Source organism: Culicoides brevitarsis, chromosome 3 (genome assembly GCF_036172545.1).
Source record: "Culicoides brevitarsis isolate CSIRO-B50_1 chromosome 3, AGI_CSIRO_Cbre_v1, whole genome shotgun sequence".
NCBI lineage: Eukaryota > Metazoa > Arthropoda > Insecta > Diptera > Ceratopogonidae > Culicoides > Culicoides brevitarsis.
The window spans coordinates 19604692-19629403 of NC_087087.1; the positions used below are offsets into that span (position 1 = coordinate 19604692).

General features: G+C 33.0%; 5 protein-coding genes across 6 annotated transcripts; 3 read left to right on the forward strand and 2 right to left on the reverse strand.

Annotated features, from left to right (window-relative positions):
- The first annotated feature begins 51 nt into the window (after positions 1-51).
- LOC134834604 (uncharacterized) lies at positions 52-8223 on the forward strand. The gene is made up of 3 exons (XM_063849337.1): positions 52-1051; positions 5525-6994; positions 7244-8223. The coding sequence occupies exons 1-3, from the start codon at positions 992-994 to the stop codon at positions 7583-7585; spliced, it is 1872 nt and encodes a 623-aa protein (XP_063705407.1). The 5' UTR covers positions 52-991; the 3' UTR covers positions 7586-8223.
- Positions 8224-9583: 1360 nt separating this feature from the next.
- LOC134833099 (holocytochrome c-type synthase) lies at positions 9584-11175 on the reverse strand. 2 transcript variants are annotated; one of them, XM_063847294.1, is made up of 3 exons: positions 11033-11175; positions 10321-10929; positions 9584-9951 (listed from the first exon to the last, which is right to left on the reverse strand). In XM_063847294.1, the coding sequence occupies exons 2-3, from the start codon at positions 10917-10919 to the stop codon at positions 9711-9713; spliced, it is 840 nt and encodes a 279-aa protein (XP_063703364.1). In that variant the 5' UTR covers positions 10920-10929; positions 11033-11175; the 3' UTR covers positions 9584-9710. The 2 variants fall into 2 exon arrangements, with proteins under 2 accessions (XP_063703364.1, XP_063703366.1); XM_063847296.1 differs by having other exon boundaries at positions 10998-11142.
- A 103-nt stretch (positions 11176-11278) lies between these two features.
- On the reverse strand, positions 11279-12496 carry LOC134833100 (eukaryotic translation initiation factor 4E type 2). The gene is made up of 4 exons (XM_063847297.1): positions 12317-12496; positions 12105-12213; positions 11870-12046; positions 11279-11815 (listed from the first exon to the last, which is right to left on the reverse strand). Exons 1-4 carry the CDS (start codon positions 12334-12336, stop codon positions 11459-11461), a joined length of 663 nt encoding a protein of 220 aa, XP_063703367.1. The 5' UTR covers positions 12337-12496; the 3' UTR covers positions 11279-11458.
- A 292-nt stretch (positions 12497-12788) lies between these two features.
- Positions 12789-14374, forward strand: LOC134833149 (DNA repair protein RAD51 homolog 1-like). Its single transcript, XM_063847376.1, has 3 exons — positions 12789-12998; positions 13175-13522; positions 13575-14374. The coding sequence occupies exons 1-3, from the start codon at positions 12885-12887 to the stop codon at positions 14157-14159; spliced, it is 1047 nt and encodes a 348-aa protein (XP_063703446.1). The 5' UTR covers positions 12789-12884; the 3' UTR covers positions 14160-14374.
- An 86-nt stretch (positions 14375-14460) lies between these two features.
- LOC134833148 (cysteine protease ATG4D) lies at positions 14461-16918 on the forward strand. Its single transcript, XM_063847375.1, has 3 exons — positions 14461-15849; positions 16132-16328; positions 16391-16918. The coding sequence occupies exons 1-3, from the start codon at positions 14607-14609 to the stop codon at positions 16625-16627; spliced, it is 1677 nt and encodes a 558-aa protein (XP_063703445.1). The 5' UTR covers positions 14461-14606; the 3' UTR covers positions 16628-16918.
- Positions 16919-24712: the final 7794 nt, after the last annotated feature.

Sequence of the window (24712 nt, forward strand, 5' to 3'; positions counted from 1 at the left end):
TGCGTCGTCAAAATTCGGTCGAGTTCGGCTAAGCATTGTGGTTCGGCTTGCCAAGCATTAGCACGACTTTATTTAAACTTTATTTTTTTACGACAAAAAGTATTCAAAAATTTGAAATTTTATCTTTATTTTTAAAAACTACAAAAAAAAATTAAGATTTATTTTTGAAAATTTTCGAAAATATCGTGTTAGTTCACTTTGGCAAAGTGGCAAACCGTAAAGCAAGTCGGTCGAGTACGGGTGCGGTTGCGCGCATTGTCTTGTGAGTAGAAAAGTACCACCATTGTGTTATTTGATGTGGTCTTGGTATTTTCAGTGAATTTCTAGTGCAATTTTGTGAAATAATTCTGGAAAAATTGAAAAAATATTCAGAAATAGTTGTGTCATCGCATGTGTCCCAAAAAATTCGTGTAAAATTGTCCGATAACAAAAGTCTGTGCCGGCAAAACAAAGAACTGCCATTACGGAAAGTTTCCCGGCAAAATATCGAAAAAGGCGAAAAAGTTAAATAAAATTGTCGAAATCCCGTGTAAAGGTGCCGCAAAGCCCAAATAAATGCATTGCCGGAGCTCATCAGCCAACTATCACGTAGAAAAAAGTGAAAATTCTCGAGGAAAAATACAAAAATAATTATTTCCCTTACATATTTTGAAATACACAGAAATCGATTTTTTTGTTCCAAGCCAAGAACCAATCAGAAACGATTCTAGCGGTCGTCGGAATAAAGCTGTACGCACCAAACAAACTTTATTACAGTCAGTAGAAAAAAACACTTTATGGAGAATAGTAGTACTGTAAAAGATAGAAGATAAATAAGAACATTTTTATTATGTTCTTAATATTTATTATTAATAAAAAATATTAAAAATAAGTGAAAAAGTGACTAAAATTAAAATAAAAAAAAAAATAATAAATAATTAAGCTCTAATTATAAGGAAAACCGTGGAAAAGCTTTTATTTATACAGTATTTAAAAAAAAAATTACATAAAAATGTTTGAATTCGAAGACATGTCCAGTGGATTCCACGATCTTTTCTTAAACAAATATTCGGTACGTAGAAATTTCAGAGTAAATTATCAAAATGTAAATATTTTTAAATTTTGTCCGCCAATATTTATCTCGCAGACCGTCATTCAGTATTTTTATAGTATGTCAAAATACGCACACACTCGCACTCCCCTCTTGCTCTAAAAGTGCCGGGTGTTGGCCTTATGTTTATAGGTACATTTCATTTCTTCTTCTTCTTCTTCTTCGTCCGTCTTTCTTCTCTACTTCTTCTTCTACCTCCATCGTCAACATCTTTGCTTCGAATCGAGAACCGAGTTCGTCTGACATTTGTTGTTCGCGCGATGTCTTTTTTGTTTTTATTATTATTCTTACTGTTTGTATGAATAAATGAATGTCAAAAGAAATAAAAAAAAAGTGGAATAAAATTGGCGGGATGATTTTTTTTTATCGAATATTCCGAGAAGGCCAAAAAAATTTTACGATGTTTTAATTATTTTTTTAAATTTTAATAGATAAATTATTTTTATGAAATTAAAAAAAATTTATAGCAAAGAAAAATTAATAATAAATACTATACCTAGAAACAGCTGTCCTGATTAGATAACACGAATGTGCGATATTTTACTAATGAAAAAAAAATGTAAATATAAACATTATTTACCTACTTGTGCATTTATTGCCCGTTAAGTACAGAATACCAGCCAATTTCCAATGCACTGAGAACGTTTGACTTTGAAGAAAACCGGCAACGACTTCGTATGAGTAATATATTTGCTAATAATTGCGGAATTTGAAAATAATAATGAAATTATTCACACACACAAGCTCTTTTTACTACGACAAAAACATGCTGAACCATTTAAATTCTATTTTTAAAATACGTCGACTGTGTATTATAGAATGAAAAGGTATTCGATTCATTGTGCCATTTAATTTGACGAGTGTACGTCGTAGAGTAAACTATAACCGCATAAAAACATTACTAAACCAGAACCGCGAAAGAATCTGTAGTACACTTTTTTTTCTACCGAGAATACAATGAGAACAATGAAATAGAGGAATAGTAAAAATTTAGCCATGAACTTGAATGATGAGTTCATTCTTGTATATACTAATCTTGTATACAAGAGTTTGATATAAGGCTCTTTCCTGGATCAGCAGTTATACGAGTTTAACAGAAATATGACCAAAAATGTTCAAGTTTAAATTCAGACACGTTTCGCAGTCTATACGGGTATTCAAACTTAATTTTCAAAGTTTTTTCTGTGTGTTATACTGCGAAACGTGACCCTGGAATACGCGGAAACACAATTTTTTGTGTATGCTGTAACTTTATATACTTTTGCTTATGTTGTGCCAGACATTAGATAGGTTAAGGATCTCATGGAAGGACGTTATGAATCAAAAACTGTGACTGACACATTCGCGCAAGTACAAACAAAAATCGACACATATCAGAAACGTGTAAATATATGTACCGAGCTGGAAAGAAGAAAGATTGAGGAAAAAGCGGAAAATATGTATACGAAAATAAATACAAAAGCAAAAGAGGAAACTTGTTGCTTCCATTCATTTCTCCAGCTAAAAGTGCATTTCTTCTTTCGCACGCACAGAATACTGCTACGGAAAGCCGAACGGGGAATAGTGACACACATAATCACTTATATCCTTCGTTCTTCTATTATTGTTATTACATTATTTTTATTCACATCTTCTTCGGCTCAAGTTATTACTTAACATATGCCGTTTCCTGAATAAAAGTGTTCGTTGTGCACCTGCATCGTGTTGATTGTACATTGTCATCTGCTTCTTGTTTACTCGTCGTTTTACAATCAAAAGGAATCTATATAAAATGAGCGTTACCCGTGAACTTCGTTTCACTCGTTTAAATTTCACATCCCTCAAAATTATGCAATCACTGCAATTTTAAAATAAATTGAGTGGAATAGACTTTAGAAAATTTTCCACGAATTTTTCCATTCATCAACCTTTTCTGCTTCAAAACTTGTCAATCCAAATTACAAATTTCACGAATTTTTGTGAAGTTGTTTTTAGTAGTTTAGCTTTTTTTTAGTAATTAGCTCCGAGAAGTTTTTGAGACAACAAAATTAGGAAGATTATTGGGAAAATTCGTGGAAAAAAATCCTAATCAAATTATTTTCTGTTCGATTTTGAAAATTGCATCGATTGCATAATTTTGTTCTTAACTCTTGCTAAAATATAAACGGATGAAACCAAGTTTACAGGTAACGCTAATTTTTTTAAAAATAATTGTTAGAAATTTTCGACTCAAGTCATGTATAGATTAAAAAACATAAAAACAAAAAAGTCCAATTTAATCTTGTTCAAAATAAAATTCAGGTTGGACTTTCACTTCAAAAGGATACTCAATGGATATTATAATGTTGTGGCATTTAAGTCGATTAGCATTAACAAAAGAAATTCACCTGCCTTTTTCTCAGTATTTTCTATTATCCCTTGGGACAATGAAGCTAAAAATTTCACACAAGTCACTCAAAAGTAACAATACAAAAAATTGCACGACCCTGACATTCTTCCCTTTAATTTATTAAAGTTAATTGATCAAACAGACCAGACTGCAAGCATTCAAGCGTATACTTTTACTCTACAATTCTCATGAACTCTCACACAAATTTCCTCCCGAGTCGTGTCGTCATCATTATTTTATTATTTAACAAATGATGAAAAACTCGAATGTGTGTTAGAGGAAGTCAAGCGTGGATGTCTGGTATTTTTTTTTATTTTTTAGTAATATATCAGGGAAGTAATATAGGGACAAGTGTCTCTTCAAAGCGATGAAAATTTAGTAAAAATTAATTTATTGATGAAAAGTTCATACACCAAAAAAGTTTTTTGGCAAACATGACCTGGGTCGAAAATTATTTTTTTAAATTTTTAAGATTAAGGGTAAATAGTTTTCATTTTCCTTGATAATACTCATTTCCTGCTTACTTAAAATCAGTAATCGTCATTGAAATATTTTATTGCTTCATGTACTTTTCGAAAAAAAAAAAATATCTCGGTACTCGTTTTTGTACAAGAAAAAGGTACAAAGTATTGTTCTTTTCTTATTTTGTTCTACACAGCATGTTTATGTAAGCCGTACCAAAGAATAACATTCTAAAACCGGTTTGTGTTCTTCCCATGAATACACAATAGGTACAATAAGAACAGACCATTCTTCGTGTTTCTTGCAACTCATCCGTTCGTACCGCACATAAAAATGCAGTTGATGATTTCTCCTTCGATGTAGAAACAAAAAAATAAATACAATTCTTACTTACGTTATAACTTTTCTCCCATTGAAACTTTTACCTGCGTGCGTAAACTGCACTTAAAAGTTCGTTGGTGGGTATTTCTCTGGAAAAAGGGAATCGTAACGGTCGAATTACTCTATGAGAATTTAAAATTTTTAAATGTCCTCAGTTTTGTTATTATCTGCATGTGTCAATGGAACGAATTGCATTTATGAGCTGCAAATGCTGAAACAAAAGACAAGGCGCCATCTCTTTTTCATTGTAACCGTTGAAGGACAAGAAGTAATTAAAAAACCTTCTAAGAGATGTGGAATGAGGATTTTTTTTTAATTTGAAGCCAGATGTTGTTCTAAAGGAAATTCCAAGTGAAATTCTGCAAATACATCAAAAGTAACTTAATGAATTACATCGAAATTATCTAATAATAATTTAATAACTATTTCATATAAAATAGCGAGCAGGATGCATATTGCATGTCCAAACTCCATCATAAACCTTTATAGGTGCGCGCGCATTCTAAATTTTCACCGTCTATAATTTTCTCTACACCATTTTTCATTCTGTTCAATCGCCAATTGTGCCTACGTGAGATTGATTTTGTACGCTACTCGTATGCGCTCAAATTAATGTTGTTTATTCTACCGCCAGAGAATACTCTTATCATCATTTCATTCCTGAATGTTTCGAAAAACGAAGGAAAAAGCTCACGTTAGCAGCTTTTTACTGGCATTCGTGGTGTTCCTTGTTCTCGTTCATATACTTGAACGCAGCAGCAGACGAAATTTATTTTATTTTATTAGGGGAGATGCTATAAAAGTGCTCTGTCGACAGAGATATGTCCGTACAAATATTCTACAGAACCATAAAAAGCAATAAAAAGGGTATTCGTGAGTATGAATGCGGTGTAGATTCTGTTCTTTTGCCGTCGTCGACATGTGCTGTGAATGTAAAAAAGAGGGAAATGAACCATAATCGTCTTTCTGTAGTATGCTATACCTAAAAAAAGCGTAGATGTTTGTATGTTGTAAATATAAACATCATGTAGTTGATGGATGAAATAAAAGGCAAACAAAATGAAGAAAGGCAAAGCAAAGCATAAAAATGTAAAAATGGCGGTAGATTTTGTTATACCAGTTGTTCTAGTTGGATTCTTTTGAAATGACAAAGTTGATGTTATATTTATAGCAGCTTTTGGAAAAGCTTCTAATTTGTATTTTCCTTTTTTTTCTCGTTACAGGATCCCACACCGATCATGGATCTCTACATATCCGATTCGATGCAAGACATGCTCGACATCGACATCAAGTCGGAAGTAGCTACAGTGGTCGGCGGTGTCAACGAGTTCTCGTCTCTGATGAACAATGAGCTGCCGTCACTGGAAATCGGTGGCGATTCCAATTCGAACGATTGCGATACCTCAGCATGGTTAGGAGGTCCTAAATGGTCGGCCGTCAATACGGACATCTATGCCGATGTGGGTGCATGCGTGAATCCCAATTCTGTGATGCCTGTAATTTCGAGTTCGTCAGTCAACAATACGACAAATTCGGCAGTCGCTAGTGTTGCGTCGCTCCTAAAATCCCCGAAAAATCAGTTGGACTTGAACACAAATGTGATGGGATCGGATGTGCAGATGCCGAGTCCGCGCGAAAGGAAGAGCCACTTGACGTTCTCGCCAAACATGATCAAGATACCGATGGTGAAAGATGCACCACCCAAACCATCTAGTCTGGCACGCACCAACAACGGCATCGATGCCGTGCGAAAAGATCTGAATGACGAGCTGAAGGACATCAAATACGTACAAAAGCCCCAAAAAATCCTAAGCAATAGTCAGCTGATAAACGACCGCGGCAGCGCATCGCCGAATCTCGTGCGAGCGAATGGCGGTAACACGATCAAGCTTGCCGGCGGTATCGGTGGACTCACGTTCGCCAATAGCATGCAATTCAACAAGTTGAAGCAGAGTATTCAGCAGAAGACATTTAATCAAAATGGTAGTTTTAAACGTGATCGTTCATCTAGTCCATCTCCAGCGCAATTCCAGCACACCTCGCAAAACGGCACTATGAATTCGGCAAATGGCGGTGCGAATTCGCCGAAAATTTTCTCGCGCATTAATGCCACCAACAATGCTCAGCAGACAAAACTGAAACAAAAACCCACGGGACACGAATTCCCGAAACCGGCCTACTCCTATTCGTGCTTAATTGCCATGGCGCTGAAAAACTCCCGCAGCGGATCACTGCCAGTCTCCGAAATTTACAGCTTCATGTGCGAGCACTTTCCGTATTTCAAAACAGCACCAAACGGATGGAAAAACAGTGTGAGGCACAATTTGTCGCTCAACAAGTGTTTCGAGAAAATCGAAAAGCCCGCGACAAATGGCGGACAACGCAAGGGATGTCTGTGGGCCATGAATCCATCGAAAATTGCAAAAATGGACGAGGAGGTGCAGAAGTGGTCACGCAAAGACCCCATGGCGATTCGCAAAGCAATGGTGTTCCCGGAACATTTGGAGGCACTAGAACGCGGTGAGATGAAGCACGGCAGCACCGGCGAAAGTGACAACGAAAATGACGGCGAAGAAAATGAAGAGGAACAAAGTGATGCCGAAGAAATTGACAATGAAGTTGATGAAACGTTCATCAATACGCCACCGGAATCGTGCGAGGATGAAGAACCCGACGTTGATTTCGATGTTGAGGTAAGTTTTTGTCACACAAAAAAAAATTTAAAGATAAAAAAAATGTTTTCGATTTCAATCTCTTGAACCTAAAAAGTAACACTTTTTACAGAATTAAAAAAAAATTTTTTGAGAGAAATAATTTTCATTCAATTTTTAAAAATTGATATTGACTAAAAATTTAAAAAGCTAAAATCGAAAAAATTTTAAATAACTTTTTTTTTGGTCTGAATGAATATTTTACTAAAATAACTGTTTTTCTTAATTTAGGTTGGCGAGTTCTATGACGACCTCAGTATCAATACAAAAAGCGACATTCTTGAATCCATTAGTCAAAAAGCATTTCTAAGTGACATTAGTAGCTTAGACGACACAAGCGACTTAATACTCCCAATGGCAAAACGTCCTAGACTAGATCTAAACTACTCCATCACCACAACACCGACCAACGGTATCGTTAACGGTCATTTGGTTACCTCACAAAAAACCGGCATCATCCTTAATGGATCAACAGCACTTAGCAATGGACATTTAACACATCAAACCTCGCCACATCAAATAATCGGCATAAATCAACGTCGCAAGGCACCCCTGATAAACAGGGTGGTGTAAGTATTTTTTGTGGACAAATGAATCAGATCAAAAAAAATGAATTGTATGAAACGTACAACCATAAATTATAAATACATGTCCAATATATATATAAAAAAAAACTTAATATTAAAAAAAAATTATATAAAAAAGAATTAGTCTGTAAATGGTTTTGTACTGTTTTGAAACAAAAAAAAGTGAGAAAGAGTTCTTTTTTTATTTTAAAAATTTTAAGAATGTGAATTTCGAATTGGAACTATAGATTGTATATATTAGCTTGTAAGAAAATCAAAACAGGTCCATAAACTAAATTTTAAATTTAAAAATAAAAATAATTTTTCTCTTTTGTTGAAATTTGTAAAAAAAAATAATTTAGTTTTTGTACATTTAAGTTAACACAAGTCGAGCGAATGTATAGAAAAACGACAAAAAAAAGTACAGTCATGCATTTAATTTCGGGCTACTACTAACTCACAACAATTTTCGTTTAGCTTTATCATTTATAAGTACCTGGTGTATAAATTGATTAAAAGTACGATTTATGTTCAGTACATGCGTACATTAAAATATAAGAGAAAAAAAAAACAATTAAACTAAAAAAAAATAATAAATGTTCCATTTTTTAACATGAAAACTAATCAAATTTTTACACAACTAATAGAAACAATACATAAAATACTTAAGAAAATAATGATGAGATGATTTTTAAAAACTTTATTTTCGAACAAAACTTATTGCGCATATATTTTTTATAATGTATGTTCCTTAAAACTATTTTTTAACAATAAATCTAATCTTAGTGATCAGTTTTTGTAACTAGATTGCTAAAATTACATTTATTGGATGACAATTTTCCATAAAACTTACTTTTTAATATTTTTATCATAAAACAAAATCATGATCTCATTATTTACGATAAATTTAGTTGATAAGCTTACTTAAGGTTTTAAAATTATTTTCAAAGTTCTTGGAAATCATCTCAAATATTTTCTTTGTTAAGATTACTAATAGTTAATAGAATACGTAAATAAAATATAAAGTACTTACATATTCGATTTCTATCCAAATCATGTAAAATTTTTGTAAATTTATTTGGCAAATGAAAAAAAAAATAAAACTAAAGCAAATGAATACAAAAAGACACAAAAAGTGTTGTAAATAATAATAATTTCGTATACTTGCCACATCAGTATTTCTTTAATCTTAATTTTGTTTAATTTTCTGTTCTTCTTTATATACATAAGTATTAAAAATAAATACATAATCAACGAGTTTAGTTTCTTAAAAAAATAGTTATTTTCAACGAATATTACTTTTTGATGCAATACAAGAAAAAAAACATCAAAAATTGCACTTCCATATTCATTTTATTATACAAAATATATATACTGTAGTGATATAAGCTGTGTTTTGTAATATAACTTAAAAAAACAAAAACAAAATTTGTTGGAAAAACTGAAATGTCTCTCAATTAAAAAAAAACTAAAAACAAAGTTTTCCATGTTATATGAAGAAGAGTGTTTTGTACATATTAATTTTAAAATTATAATTTTAAAAAAATAACATTGAATTTCTTTTCTTTTGATTTTCATGTCGTAAAACAAATGCAGTACAAAATTAAGTTTTAATTTAAAAAAAAAACAAATAGTCAAGTTCAAAAAAGCTCCACTTCACGGAAGAAATAACCACCTTTGTTGAATATTAAATATACATTAGAAATTAGTTTTGTATTTTTATTCTTTAATTTTTTACTATATCCATGATTTTTTTTTGTAATATGCAATTCATTTAAATAATGATAAATATTTAAGGTACATATAAAGTAGCATAGATTTACTTATATACATTTTAAAAATATTTAGAAATATTCATTTTTGTAATAAATAAAAAAAATCTATAAAATTGAAAATATTTGAAGAAAAAAAAATAATAAAAAATATTAAAAGAAATTTTTTGATGTTTTATTTAATGTCCATAGTTGTTGTTCGCAAGTTCTTGTCCAACAATAAAAAAAAATGATTACGTTCTGTAGATATTTAATTTATTGTTTTATTACTTTAAAATTATTAAATAAACGATCAGCAAATGTTTTTGGGATTTTCGGTGATAAATTAGACTAAAGTTAGATGTGCATGCTGATTCTAATTTATTCACTTCCTGGATTAGTAGTGGGGAGCTTTCCCAAAAGTTCATACTTCCATCGCATATAACAAACCTTCATGCGATCCCAGACGTTATCGAACGAGTCCATGGCTGGCCTCACATCTAATATGGCAAACTTGTATTTTTCATCAACCATGCCTCCGTCGTAGTAATCGATGATATAACGTACATCTTTACCACATCGATCAACAATCCAATCGTGACGATCAAAAGGAAGTTCATATCTGAAAAAAATAATAATAAATTTAAGTCAATTTAGTTTTCTTGTCCCATTTGAAAAGTCAAATATCCAATGATGGAGCAAAAAGGTTTAAAAATTTCATGAAAAATTACAGTTTTTTTCTATTTTTACATAATTTTTATGTAATTTTCAAAAAATAAAAAAATATAGATTTTTTTTTTTAATATTTTTGACAAAATTTTTTAAAAATAATTTTCAGTGAAAAATTGTTTAAAATCATTCTTTTTTATTTAAGAAACAGTATTTCAAAACCAATATTTTGCTCCAACATTCCGAAAATATTGTAATAAAATGTTCAAAATAAATTTGTAGATGTGTTAATTTTTTTTTTAAATTATTCCAGAAAACTCACCCTAACAGTGCACGGAATCGCGCTCTTGGACTGTATTGTGTAGCTTTACCACCGAAACTCTTTAGTCGCGGAAGGTTACATTCGTGATAGTGCAATGCCTCCCATTTAAGTACCTCCTGCCAAGCTTGTTCGTTATTCGCATTGTGAATCTTAATAATATTATCCATGTCTTCGGGCTTCAATTCGTCCTTTTCCCAGCGCCATCCCTTCCGCAACATGGCATTCCAGAACATTTGTTGGCTAGGATACACCCAAAAGTCGGCCTTTCCATCTTCCGTCACTTTGGGAATCGACGACACCTGCCGCTCGATCGGAAGCGGGAATGGTTGTCCGGGAGCTGGGTTCTGATTTGCCGGTGGCATCATGTTATACGGATTTATGTCGTCACTTTTGCCATCCTTTATCTCTGCACCATCCATGAGAATGGGTTTTTCTTTGGATGCAGCTTTGGCACCGCCGCCTCGATGCATGGGACATTCTGGAGGTGGCTCACCGGACATGTCGTATTTTGCATGATGTCCCGCTGGAGCACTTTTTTCCGTAGCTGGACGAACAATATGCTCGGCCATGAGCTCAGCTGCCGACACTGAGTTTCCCATCTTTGCTTACCTTTAAAAAAAATGCATGTTTTTATTTCTTATGTAATAAAAGGTCAATTCAATCGATGAATAATGCACCTTTACGAGGAGGTGTCAAGCAAATTCGAACTTACGTAAATGCTATCGGTGAATTTGCGAAGGTTTTTGGTGTAAATTGTTGTTATTTATTTCAATAATGCGCAAATTACGAGGCAAATAAGCGAATTTTCACATCTCGTGCGTCTCAAAATGTGTCAAGATGTATTTGAATAGCTTACTCAAATGTATTTGGTTAATATTCACGAACTCAGGCATGTCGTTTGCGGGACATCTTTCGAAAAATTGCTGGTTTTCTTAAACAAAGTTGGTTTTATTTGCAATTTTACAATATTTCTTTAAAATATCAGCTTTACTTTAATCGATACTAAAAATTATAATAAAAAATTCATTGGAGTTATTTGCATATAGAACTTTGAACAATATTTGTAGTATTTGTTGTTGTTGTTGTTGTTTTTTCTTTAATAAAGTTAAAAAGGTGATTTTGTCTCCATTCGTTTCACTCAACTAGATTTAGCGACGGGCGTTGGCGCAGCTTTTGCCGATTTAGTTGTGTCATAGTGAGGCTTATACTCCATGGGATTTGTCGGTGGCAAGTTTAAAATTCGCCGTAACGTGTCTCGGATGCGCGCCGTGGACGACTGATCCGATGCCGTGCGATTCCATACACTCAAATGGTCTTCGGGATATTGACTTGATATGGCAACGCCGCAAATTTCCTGGCCCACAAGGAATTGCTCTCCCAGCATGGCCATACAGACATTTTCCCAAGCCCGATCCACCTTATTCTTACGCAGTCTTACAATCCATTTTCCGCCTCGAGCATTTGCCGCATCTTCCCACATTGGCTTGATGCCGCTCTACAAGAAATCAATGCTAAATATTGTCAATTTTCAAGCAGCGACAATTCTTACCTTGAACAAGTGCAGTATTCTGTATGGCTTAAGGACAGTGGGTCGTATTAAGTAACAATAGAGAGACCACCATTGCTCGACTGTGGCAATTCGACCGATAAAGTGAATCGAACGTCCGTATTCCTGAGCTCTGAGTTTGGCCGATCCCTTTTTGCCGTACCACAAACAGTATGTGTGCTAGAAAAGTCACCAATTTTAGGCTGAAAATACGAATTTTTTCACGCAGAAATCTAACCTGCAATTTGTGTTCCGACGGACTGATATCTATGGGGCCCAGTTTTTCAAAGTCAAACTCGACTCCGTCTTCATCACTGTCGTCCGAGTCGCTAAGAACGGGCTTAAAGCTGCCAGGAAGGAGGAAAAAGAACAGTTAGTCATCTTGTTTGCGTTTTTACGACTTTTTTTTTAGAGACAAGTCAGTGTGTGTGTGTGTATCGCTAATATTACCTTTCGTATTTTGAGGTCATATCTGTACTATTATTTTAATGAATATCTCTTGCGCTTAAGTTGAAGACACGTGTAATCCTTTATCACAGCTGTACCTTTCTCGTAGTTATTTCCAGCGAATTTTAATTGAAAAATGTTATTTTTTTTGTTCACTTTCGGATTTGCAAGCTGGTGTGTGAGACGAATGAAAGTGATAACCCCTAAAGATTTGAGCGCCATCTGCGGGAGGCTCGTGACTGAATTGCATAGGAAATCCGAGTGACTGAGTGAGTCGGCTGAAAGTGAACTGTTATACAACTGTCAGGTAAGTATACCAGTACTGGTATACTTACCTGACAGCGTATAACAGTATCACTTTCGATCGTCTCACTCAGTCACTATGGATTTCCTCATAAGGGTTGATTGCGCACTGGGAAATCTGCTCTCGCAAAATGCTAACTGGGGGCGGCGGGAATTTTTGTTTGCATACTGGGTCACGCGCCATAATCGGTCGTTCAAGAAAAACAATTCTTTTATTGCGAATTTCATTCATTTTCTCTCTGCAAAAACCTTGCTAAACACAAATATCATGGCTGAACAAGCAAGTCGCTCGACTGTTGCCTCAACAGTTGAAAATTCTGCTGCACAAGTTGAAGAGGAAGATGAGGACGAAGGAGGTCCGATTCCCATTCAAAAGTTGGAGGTATTCAATTGTTTTTCTTTTTTATTTTTGAACAAGAATCACCTTTCTGAAAATAAAGAAAAGAAGCTCTAATTGTCATTTTCTAAGATTTTTTCATTTGACCAGCTTTGTTCAATTAATTTTTAAAAAAATTTCTCACCTTTTCAATGTTATGAAATTCTTGGAATTTTTTTTAGGGAAACGGAATAACTTCTGGCGACATCAAAAAGTTACAAGAAGCCGGCTACTACAGTGTTGAAGCGGTCGCTTTCACACCACGCAAAACTCTGGCAACAATCAAAGGGATCTCCGAAGCCAAAGCAGACCGACTTTTATTGGAAGCTCACAAATTAGTCCCTCTCGGTTTCACAACTGCCACAGATTTCCATCAAAAACGCTCGGAAATCATTCAATTGACAACGGGTTCTCGTGAATTAGACAAACTATTGGGCGGAGGCTTGGAAACCGGATCTATCACGGAAGTCTTTGGAGAATTTCGGACTGGAAAGACTCAGTTGTGTCACACATTGGCAGTTACATGTCAAGTAAGAATTTTTAAAAATGCTAAAAATTTCAGTAAATAATTTTTCTTTTCAGCTTCCAATTTCCCAAGGAGGTGGCGAAGGCAAATGCTTGTACATCGACACCGAAGGCACTTTCCGTCCCGAACGTTTACTTTCCATCGCGGAACGCTACAAGATGGATGCGAATGCCGTTCTTGACCACGTCGCCTTCGCTCGTGCCTACAACACCGACCACCAAACCCAATTGCTCATAAATGCCGCAGCGATGATGGCCGAGTCGCGTTACGCCTTACTCATTGTGGACAGTGCTACGGCCTTATATCGCACGGATTTCAGTGGTCGTGGCGAATTAAGTGCCCGTCAAATGCATTTGGCACGTTTTCTGCGCATGTTATTGAAGCTCGCGGACGAATTTGGAGTCGCAGTTTTGATCACGAATCAAGTTGTGGCACAAGTGGATGGTGCTTCGATGTTCGCGGCTGATCCGAAGAAACCCATTGGCGGGAACATAATGGCTCATGCAAGTACTACACGATTGTATTTGCGCAAAGGTCGCGGCGAGAATCGAATGTGCAAGATATACGATTCGCCCTGTCTTCCCGAATCTGAATGCATGTTCGCCATCAAGGCATCGGGTATCGGCGATGCCACCGAATAATGTAAATTTTATGATAATAAGAAAAAACGTTCGTAAAATTTGAACGAAAACGCCAATGTCAAACGAACAGATGATTCGAAAAGCTCAGAATCAGCATTTGCCGCACTGCATTTATACTAATTTTTCGTTTTCTAATGCTTTTTTTAAGAAGAAGAATTAAATTTAATATATTTTGTGAATTGAAATAACATAAATTAAACAAATAAATAAGTAAATTTACGCTAAAAGTTATTTTTTGAGAAATTTGTACTTTTATGATGAAAAATTTTCACTTTCGCATGAACAGAAAAAACAACAATAAAATACTGTGTACTCATTTTCAACAATAAAATATTCTTTCTTTCATTAAAACAACAAAGAAAGTGAATTTTGGAAGTTTTTTGGATTGTCGCATTGTTATTTTGAGCTTCATTTTTTAAAGTTAATCAAAAAACATCGATAAAAGCAATGAACTACGACGTTTTGCTAAATTTGCGATCGACTCTTAGAGGAACATCGGATGAACAACAACCAGCAGCACCTCACGAGGCCCGTCCTCGAATGTTGAACGGCGTGACGTCCGGAAGCTTTTCTCGCAATACTAACACCGGAAATACAGCGACACAAGGAACCACATACAAAACCACCAACGATGAACTAAAAGGAAAATTCCTGAGCATGTGGAACAATATGAAATTCGGATGGACTGGAGTGCGAACAAGAACCAGTTTTTCGAAAGAACAACCTGTCTGGCTGCTTGGTCGGTGTTATCACAGAAAGGATTCAGTATCGGCCGAAGAAGCGTCCGCCGTTAATTTTGACCTAACTGTCAGCACAACGATTGAGGGACAAATAGCGCCCGAGGAACCAACACCCATACTCACGACAGATGTGGCACAAGAAGCGCCGTGTTTGGTGTCGCCTGCCGAGGAAATGGGCTTCGATGCGGTAATCGAGGACGCGAGTCCAGACGAAAATGTGTGCGAAGAAGATGAGGGTCTCGAAGGGTTCCGACGAGATTTCAGTACGCGCATTTGGATGACGTATCGCGAAAAATTCCCCCTCATGAACGACTCGAACTACACGAGTGATTGCGGTTGGGGTTGCATGATCCGAAGTGGACAAATGCTGTTGGCAGAAGCGTTAGTGAGACATTTTCTTGGCAGAGGATGGCGTTTCGAGCCGGACGCAATGATTTCAGCGAGCTCATATGAAGAAGCTATGCACCGACGCATTATCCGGTGGTTTGGTGATGTCAAGTCTAAGAATTGTCCCTTTTCCATTCACAATCTCGTGCAAATCGGAAAGGAAATTGGCAAGAAACCGGGCGATTGGTATGGACCAAATAGTGTTGCTCATGTCATCCGGACGGCAGTGAGAAAAGCAGCACTGGAAAATGCTGATTTGGAAAATTTGAATGTTTATGTGGCAAAAGATTGTGCAGTTTACTTGCAAGACATCTATGATGAGTGTATCGTCAATGAAAAAGCATCCAAAGCTCCGTGGACGAAAAAGGAAGAGCAAAATTCAGGGGAATCCACACAAGGAACGCACTGGAAATCCTTAATATTGTTAGTTTCGCTGAGATTAGGCACGGAAAGGCTTAACCAAATTTACGGAGATTGTTTGAAAGCAATGTTGAGTTTGGATTATTGTATTGGGATCATCGGTGGGCGTCCTCGCCACTCTCTGTACTTCGTCGGTTATCAAGGTAACATTCATTTTTTCTAAAACAATTCATTTAACAATTTCAATTTTTGGAACTTCTCTCTAAATTTGAAAATTATTTGGAAAGTTTTTGACATTTTATCCAAATAATGTAAACTAAAATTATTTATTGTTTCAAGGTTTTTCAATACAGAAAAAAGACAAAAATATTAAATTTTTACATTTTATTTTTTTCTCTATGAATTTTTTTCGTTGAAATCTTTAAAAAAGTGAAATTATTAAATTTATGCTTTCAAAATTTAAAAAAAAAATATTTTTCTTACAGAGGACAAATTAATTCACATGGATCCTCATTACGTACAAGACGCGGTCGATATGCTTCAAGATGATTTTCTTCTCAGCTCATTTCATTGCAAGTCTCCACGCAAAATGAAACTTAGTAAAATGGACCCATCATGTTGCATTGGATTCTATTGCAAAACTCGGGCGGACTTTGAACGATTTGTGTCAAATATTCAACAGGTACTTATTTTCATCGCAAATTGCATTAACGTCGCTTACCTACAAATGTTTTTTTTTTGTAGTTCCTTCAACCATGCAAAAACTGGATGGATAAACAACAAGCTAATAATGGTCGTGACTACGCTGGTCCCGATATCTCATACCCCATGTTTGTTTTTTGCAAGGGTCGCAGCAAAGATCACGAAAATGAGTTTGTTCCTCGAGTCTATCGATCGCCCGTAAATGTAATGTCGCAGTCTGCATACACCACAGATGTGTCAGATGACGATGATGGCATTGAAGAGTTTGTATTCATATAAAATATTAATTTATAAAAAAAAAATATTTGAATTGCTAACAATTTCTTCCTTACTTGTCGCTTTCTTACTTTGCATTACCGTACTTACACATTGTTATAATATGTTATGAATTGTACCATAATGTTTAAAAAATTATTTGCATTGTTGAGAATACGAACAAAATTCCTGTAAATTAAATGAGACTCGATTAAAAATTAAATATTTCGCGTGTGCTTACATTTAGCTTTTAATTCAATGATTTGATTAATTTTAATTAATTTATAAGAGGTGTCTACAAAGAATTATTATTAATATGCCAATAAAGTAAATTTCCTGAAAAAAACTTAAAGCAAAGTTATTTTCAAAAGCAAATAAATAAACTTATTATTCTCTTCTTATTTCTGTTACATTAGGATTTTGATTAATTGATAAATTTTTTTTTAATTTTTTGCTTGTAATTTCCTTATGTTTTCATGTTTTTGAATGTTAAATTGACGTCAAAGATTATTTTTATTATTTAATTATTTTTCGATTTTTCGAAATTAAATATCTCAAAACAATTTTTTTTTCAACATCCTATAATCAAAAATTATTTTTTACAAAAATATAAAATTCCAATTTATCAAAAATGTAATTTTTTTTAGTTTTTTTTCGCCAAAGTCGAAAATTGAAATGAATCAAGTAAATCACCAAAAAAATTGATGACTAAACGAATGCTAATCCATATTAAAATATTAGATCATCATTTCCGGAAAGTACCTTCGAAAAAACTGTCTATTCAATCGTTTTGACAAAAACAGGAAAAACTTGTAATACTTATCTTTATATTCCCCACTAAATGGAACGAAAATATGACAAAGAGACTATTATCAACACAATTCACGTGTTTCAATGGATACTCTAGGCAACATTGGTATGCACTTAAGGCATCGGTATCTCTATTTGTATTGTAGTATCTAAAGCCTATAACTTGGCTATTCTTTGTCCAGGTTTATCTTATCATCAAGTGACACAGAAAACGCTTTTTGACCGGTAAAATCTGGAAAGAATTTTATTTATCACAATAACAAACTTTAAAACAAACTACTACACTAATCGAAATCCCACTGTTGAGACTTTGATGCGAAAGGATACAAAAATTAAAAAAAATAATAATTATTGACGAAGTTCATAAGTACGTCATAAGTTCAAGTGTGCAAAAATCGCTCTTTTTTATTGATTTAAAATTGTCACGTAGTCATAGCACACGTTTTGTCATAATTCACTTTTGATTTTTTTTTTTTGATGAAAAATCACCGTTGAAAAAGTATACTTAAATAAATAAAAACATTTTTTATGTGTTTGTGCATCTTATCTGAAACCAGAAATCAACATTGTACTTACACGTGAAGAAAAAAAAATAAACGAAAATAAAAGTGAGTATGAAAGATTGTGTTCAAATAACCCTTACTTCACTATATCTCTAAAAAAATACAAATAAATATTATTTAATGTCAAAAAAATACACATTCTCATTGTCAACAAAAATTAGTGCTGATAAGGTTTTTGCGTGGAAATCATAAAAAAATTATTATTAGGTTGTATTACGAGATTTCAATTGGTTCAATATCCGCAATAAATGTGAGAAAATTTAATTTAAAAAAATAATTGCCTTGCATTTGCATTTTTTTTTTTGCAAATTATTAATCGGCAGTAATTGTCAAATGTGTTCAATTGCCCTTTTTATTTAATGACGCTATCACAGAAATTATATAAACAAACAAAAGGTGTTAAGTTACACAATAAATACTATAGTATTAATTTTGATCACATGCATGATAGGTGAAAGAACAGCTATGAAAATTGCACATTAAGGTGTCTTATCTTGATAAAAATGTGAATTTTATTATAGTGATAATCATATAGAATGTTCGTGATGCTATATTTTTTTTTTTTTTTTTTTTGAAGAGGAAATGTAAGTTCAGTTTTCTTTAAAAAAAATTATAAATTATAAAAAAATATTAAATTCCTATAAATTTTTAAATAATTTTATAATTTTAAGTAAAAAATTAAATTGAAGAATTATGATTAAGTTAGTTGGTATCTATTTAAAAAAAAAACAAAAATAAATTTTTGGATACAAAATTTAAAAAAGTCTGAAAAACATCAAAATTTTATTTATTCTATTTATCGATTGAATCAAAATTTACCTACACATTTTTTGTTTTTTTTTTTAATTTTTTTTTACTAGTTTTTTTTAATTTTTCAATGAAGGCATCGGACTAATGGCTTTTATTTGAAACCAGATGATTGATACATTACCATTTTTATTAACTTAAAAAAAATAATGTTACCAAAATTAAACAATTAGATATCATCCTTTGTGATTTTTTTAAAAATATACACTTAAAATTGCTTAACGTTCTAAAATAAATGTTCAGAAGTTCGTCATCAGAATTTGACGTCAATTAAACTATTTTCTTATATAAACATAGTTTATGATACACTTCTTCTACCACAAAGCTTGTACAGAAATAATCCTTAACAAGGATTGTTGTATCTTTCGTTGCATAACGACAATAAGTAAAAGTAAAACATGTGAGCAAACGCGTGTTGATCTAGAATATTTTTTGCTCGACAAACATAATGTTATGACATTAATTCACAACTCACGTGGAAATTCCATATGATCCACATTTAGTCTTATATGATGAAAATTTTCATTTTGTATGGCTTGCGTCTAAATAATATCTAACAATACCCATAGTACACATGACAAAAGGTAGTATTAAAATACCGGTAGTAGGTACCTTTCACTTTCATCATTCGTCTCGTTGTTGAACTATTGAAAGGGTGATTCATGAAAAATTTATCGAAAATTAATAACGATATATATTTATTTATGACATTCATTCAATTTCTCAACTAAATTTTAATTTTATTTTAAAATATAAGATTTCACTGGGGCTTTTGTTATGTCTGGCAAAGATGCTAAATGCGTATTTAAATTTATCATGGAGTGGAAAACGTGCGACATCATAAAATAAATAAGAATGAGAAGTTTTTTACTTTTCATTTGTCTTTAGAACAAACAAAAAATGGTAATTTTTGCACGTGATATTAAGAAAATAATACATTTAGCGAGCCGCAGTTCTAGAATGTCTCAACTGTTGCCTAAATCACGTTTTTTTAGACAACAACAGTCATATTTGACCTTTTTGATACCATTTTCCCTATCTTTATTTATATTTTATAAATAAACACCAACCAAATGCGTTTCTGATAAGAAAAAAAGGCACACACTTAAACATTTGACGACGTCGCTTTCATCGTAAAATCGCTGCTATGTGCCAGATATGTGTCATTGAATGTTTTAAAAGTCGCGCAAAAAAATTTCTTTAAATATCACGTGTTCGGTTGGTCGTCTTCCACACAATGTTATGTTTCACAAATAACCGTGACTCTTTATTTGTCTTTTAAATTATGAGAAATGTGATGATGGAGATGCTGATATGAGGCGAACACGTTGGATTAGGCGTGGTTTGTGTGTCAAATGATTTAAAATTAGGCACTTCTCGGGAGAAAAATTGTTTGAAAATTTTATTTATTTTTGTTTTTTTTTTTTGAGATATTTTTTTCGTGCACTTTGTTTCATGAAAGTGGGCACGTAAAGGTTGCCGACGACAACATGTGGTCCATAGCCTTGGAAATTATCGAGTTTGTTTACTGTTCTACGAAATTTTCGCCTTCTATTTTTAGCATTTCAGCATTAACGCGTGTTTGTGCTGCAGATAAGATAAATTGGTGTTAACTTGGAAACACTTGGTGAACAACGTGTCACTTTTCGGTATGAATCATCTCTTGACAAACCAAACGTGACTGCACTTAATTTTAAATATTTACGGAAATTTTCTTATTCATGCTTCCCACAAAAACTCCGTTCTGTGATTCACTTTTGAGATAAGAAAAAAAATTAAAATCAATAAACTCCAATGGAAACGTGCCACAACCTTCAACTTCACAATGATGTTTCGCAACTTAATAATTGGTCATATGACCAAGTTTTTGCAACGTTTTTTTTTTCTTGCGAGTGTCAAACAGCATAAACATCTTCATGCGAGCATGCTAAAATGCATCAACAAGCGATAGAAATAAATACTTGTTTAAAAAAGCCACACAAACTGTTCTCATTTTCAATAAAAAGGTAAATGACACTTGAAGACATTGAGAATGCAATCATGCCGCGTCGTGCATGCCGTCGTACACACTTGTTTCAATGTATAAATAAAATAAAACGATTTTTGAATTAACGTTACATTTGCTGGTGTTGTTGTTGCAACACGTACTACTAATAATAACAAGCAGTAATGCATCGGTCAAAATGTGGACGCGGCACATGTATGTAGGCATAATGTTCGGAAAATTGCATCGTAGTCGTATCATAAGCCAAGGTAAATCGTTAAACTTTTGCAAAAAGCATGCAAGTGCACGCACAAAATTACACAACAACAATGTAACTTAAAATACACGGATTTGCATGTGAATTTTTTCAACACAAGCAAGTTTCATTTGAAACAAATCTTATCGATAAAAAAAATCCGCGTGTTTCAAATTAGTTTTCATTAATATTGAAATAATTGTCCGTACATTTTGTGAACAATAATTCTGTATTAATCAATTTTTTTTTACAATTAATTGCTTTAATGTATTTATTTTGATTTATAAAAATTTTATTTTTTATTAAAATAAATTTTATTAAAAAAATTAATTAAAAAAAATTATTTTAATTATTGTTTGATTTTTTATAAAATCCTGCAAAAAAAGAAAATAAAAAACGAGAAAAAATTTTATGACACAAAGTTTTGTAAAATTATTATTTTTTTTTTGCTGTTTTAAAAGTCGTTGGATATAAATCGATAGTTTTTAATTGAATTAATTTTTCATTGCGTATTTTACAAAATTTTAAATGGTTTTAAATTTCGTTTTGATCACGAGATTTAGAATATTCATCTTAATTTTAACTCATTAAAAGTTTAGTTCGTTTTGCGAATGATTTTCCTGATTCAATCAAAAAATCTCAAAACTTTTTCATTTTTCTATTTTGCTCCTTAATTTTTATATCAAAATCAGAAAAAGGTAAAATAAATACAAATACTTTCATAAAAAATTATAAATTATAATTATAATTAAATAAATAAATTCGTTTGTTTTTTACCGCATTTCGAAGAAAAAATGCGGTATTAAACTCGACTTGTCGTCTGTGTGTGTCACCTGTGCCCCAAAAAATTTTTTAGTAATTCTTTGTTTTTTGAGGTCTGTGGGCAGTCTCTTTGGTTATGAGGTGTATGGAATTGTGAAAAGGTCATGAGGAGTACAAAAATGTGAAATGAGGAGTATGAAAATGTAACTTGAGGAGTACGAAATTGTAAAATAAGGGGTACAAAAAAGCGAAGATATGTAACATCGAAATGCGGTATAGTATGTCGTTCTTCAGACGACTACTTTCTCTATTTTTTTCTTTTTTAGTTTCTGTACGCAAAAAAATATGTTTAACTATGGAAAAATACGTATGGAAACGACTGGTCGACTACAATTTATTTTTAGACACACTTAGTTATTTAAAATTATTTCGAAACAGTGACCACAGAAACATGTTTCAGTAATTTTTCTTTCGAGAAACGGTGTCTGTAACACTTGTGTAGTACAGGTTGGTAGATTTAGTTCCTCTCGTGATTATTTCAAGGTCGACAGGTTGTTACTTACTGTTAGTGCCATTAATATTCTGTGTTACTATTGCTAAAGTAATTGCGTTTAAAATACGTTTGTAGATCGTTAATTACTTGCGCTTTTATCTGTTTGTACTTACCTAGAGTTGTTAAGACGTACAAAAAGATCGACGTATCTAATTCAGGATATTTGCGTCAATGCTTTGATGAATGTAATATTTTTTTTTCATTAAGATTGCAGTATTTATTTTCAGCACTCAAAAACTTGTTATCCATTCCGTTAAGCCGTTGCAATACACTTGACCAACTATCTAACGGTTTCAATGCGATCAGATTAGCAGACACAACAAGAGGATTGTTTCCAGCAACGGACCGAATTTCGTGTCAGGAAAGAAAAGTATCGCAAACTAAAAACAAAAGGTATGTGGATCCCGTTACAAAAACTCACAGATTCCCATTGTCATCAATAAATTTAGTGTCATTCTGTATCGAACACGATTTGATTGTCTAATTACTTACTTACATTTGAACAATCGATTCTGTGGAATGTGATGTGAATTTATGCATTCGAGTTACCGTTCGTGATCAAACAGAGTGTGCCACTTGCATTTTATTGTTGAAAAATGTAGTATTTGCATCGATATGCGTGAATGATTTTTTAGTGCAAAGCACGCCATTTTTCGTTGTTTGCCAAAGAGATAAATATGGTACAAAGTCTTGAGTTTTGCACTGGACAAATTCATTTATCCTTGTATTTTTTCTATTTAGGCTGGTACAAATTTATTTTAAACTTCTTGTTCCTAGTTTCAAATGAAAAGTCAAAAATAATAAATTTAATTAAATTATAAGAAAGTTTATTTTTTCTCTTAAAATAAAATAAAATATAAGCAGGGACGAAAAAATATTTAAATTAATAATTTTTGTAGAGGAAAAAAATTAATATCGGAAAATTCATATTTTTGATCTTTAACCTTTTAAGTGTATAAAATATTTTAAATAATGTTGAACAATTGGTAAAATTTTATAAGTTGTCAACTTTAATTTTTAACCAATATTTTGAATCAACAATTTTATGTTTTTTTTTGCTTTTTTGGTAAAGGCTACTAAAAAAATTTTAAATATTTTTTCGTCTCTAATTTTTTGTTTTAAATTTTTAACTTTAGTGATTAATTATTTTATTCCATTTTCCAGAAAAATTTGTGGAAATAAACTTGAAGCGGCCTTATTTATTTATTTTAATACAAAAAACTAAACTGTCAGTTTTAATTGTTGGGTTTAGTTCTTAAGCATGGTAGATACATGTAATTAATGCAACGGTTATATTTTTTGTACAAAAATTAGAATATTCATACAAAACCCAAGCATTCTATGCTCGGATTGTTAGTTGTTAGCCTTGCAACTTTATATGGTGCACGATTCTTATCCGAGAGAATAATTATCGTGTAACGGAGTGCTTTTTAGCAATAAATGTGATTGGAAGTTGATGTTGAAACGCTTGTATGCAGCGGAAGTTATTTAATAAATTATAATTATTTTGAAGCCATTTGTGGACACAAAAAACTTTACCAGGTAATTACAATATAATTAAAATGGAAGAAGTACATGTACCAAAATCGATATGCATCTAAGTCCTCGGCAATATTGAGTAGCTCGATGACACAGAAAGTGACACGATACTTTTACACAATCACTCAAAAAAGCACACTAATTGGCACGTGATCTCTCAAAATTCACGACGAGCTCGCGTGAGTAATGACGTCACCCGATAAATATTTTCGAACGAAACGAAGAACGTACGGGCATAAGAACTAAAATATAATATTATTGTTGTACGGGGCGCGCGTATCTGCCTTATAAAACCGGTATGTGTTGAATCACGACATCGACACTCTCGCAAGCACTCTCGGTAGGTAGTGAAAAAAATTTCGCCTGTACGCCGATATACGAGCAGCAGGTAAAGCAACAACAATACAACGATAAAAGAGCACGTGTTCTACCATGATACCTAGCATAGACAAATTAATTTGTGTATTTGCCATGCTAAGCCGTACTTCACTCGGTGTGTTCGAAATAAGGTCCGTTCGCACAGAACATCTAGAAAAAAAAATCATAAAATTACAATGAACGATTAATTAACGTCAAAATATGGCACTTTTAGCTAGGTCCATTCCAAACACTTGATTGTTTCGCGTCTTCCGAAGCTGACGTGATTGTTGTTCCACATAGAGGTGTTAGTTGTGTCTAAAAATAAATCATATCAAAAATTCATCATCACACAGGTTGTCGATTCACATCCACACTGGTTGCCACTTCACAACAACAGCGAACGACGGAAAATCTTTTTATCTGTGTACCAGAAATGCGGATTATGAGAGCTTCTGCGCATTGATATCGTGTGATA

What these genes read in the sequence shown, in the direction of transcription:
- LOC134834604 (XM_063849337.1), top strand. Translation starts at nt 992, where the DNA reads ATGTTTGAATTCGAAGACATGTCCAGTGGATTCCACGATCTTTTCTTA. An exon ending in TTTTCTTAAACAAATATTCG is followed by an intron (nt 1,052 to 5,524) that starts GTACGTAGAAAT and finishes TTCTCGTTACAG; the next exon opens with GATCCCACACCGATCATGGA. An exon ending in ACGTTGATTTCGATGTTGAG is followed by an intron (nt 6,995 to 7,243) that starts GTAAGTTTTTGT and finishes TTCTTAATTTAG; the next exon opens with GTTGGCGAGTTCTATGACGA.
- LOC134833099 (XM_063847294.1), bottom strand. Translation starts at nt 10,919, where the DNA reads ATGGGAAACTCAGTGTCGGCAGCTGAGCTCATGGCCGAGCATATTGTT. An exon ending in CGATTCCGTGCACTGTTAGG is followed by an intron (nt 9,952 to 10,320) that starts GTGAGTTTTCTG and finishes TATTTTTTTCAG; the next exon opens with ATATGAACTTCCTTTTGATC.
- LOC134833100 (XM_063847297.1), bottom strand. Translation starts at nt 12,336, where the DNA reads ATGACCTCAAAATACGAAAG. An exon ending in ATGACCTCAAAATACGAAAG is followed by an intron (nt 12,214 to 12,316) that starts GTAATATTAGCG and finishes CCTTCCTGGCAG; the next exon opens with CTTTAAGCCCGTTCTTAGCG. An exon ending in CGTCGGAACACAAATTGCAG is followed by an intron (nt 12,047 to 12,104) that starts GTTAGATTTCTG and finishes TGACTTTTCTAG; the next exon opens with CACACATACTGTTTGTGGTA.
- LOC134833149 (XM_063847376.1), top strand. Translation starts at nt 12,885, where the DNA reads ATGGCTGAACAAGCAAGTCGCTCGACTGTTGCCTCAACAGTTGAAAAT. An exon ending in TTCCCATTCAAAAGTTGGAG is followed by an intron (nt 12,999 to 13,174) that starts GTATTCAATTGT and finishes AATTTTTTTTAG; the next exon opens with GGAAACGGAATAACTTCTGG. An exon ending in CATTGGCAGTTACATGTCAA is followed by an intron (nt 13,523 to 13,574) that starts GTAAGAATTTTT and finishes TTTTCTTTTCAG; the next exon opens with CTTCCAATTTCCCAAGGAGG.
- LOC134833148 (XM_063847375.1), top strand. Translation starts at nt 14,607, where the DNA reads ATGAACTACGACGTTTTGCTAAATTTGCGATCGACTCTTAGAGGAACA. An exon ending in GTACTTCGTCGGTTATCAAG is followed by an intron (nt 15,850 to 16,131) that starts GTAACATTCATT and finishes TTTTTCTTACAG; the next exon opens with AGGACAAATTAATTCACATG. An exon ending in TTGTGTCAAATATTCAACAG is followed by an intron (nt 16,329 to 16,390) that starts GTACTTATTTTC and finishes TTTTTTTTGTAG; the next exon opens with TTCCTTCAACCATGCAAAAA.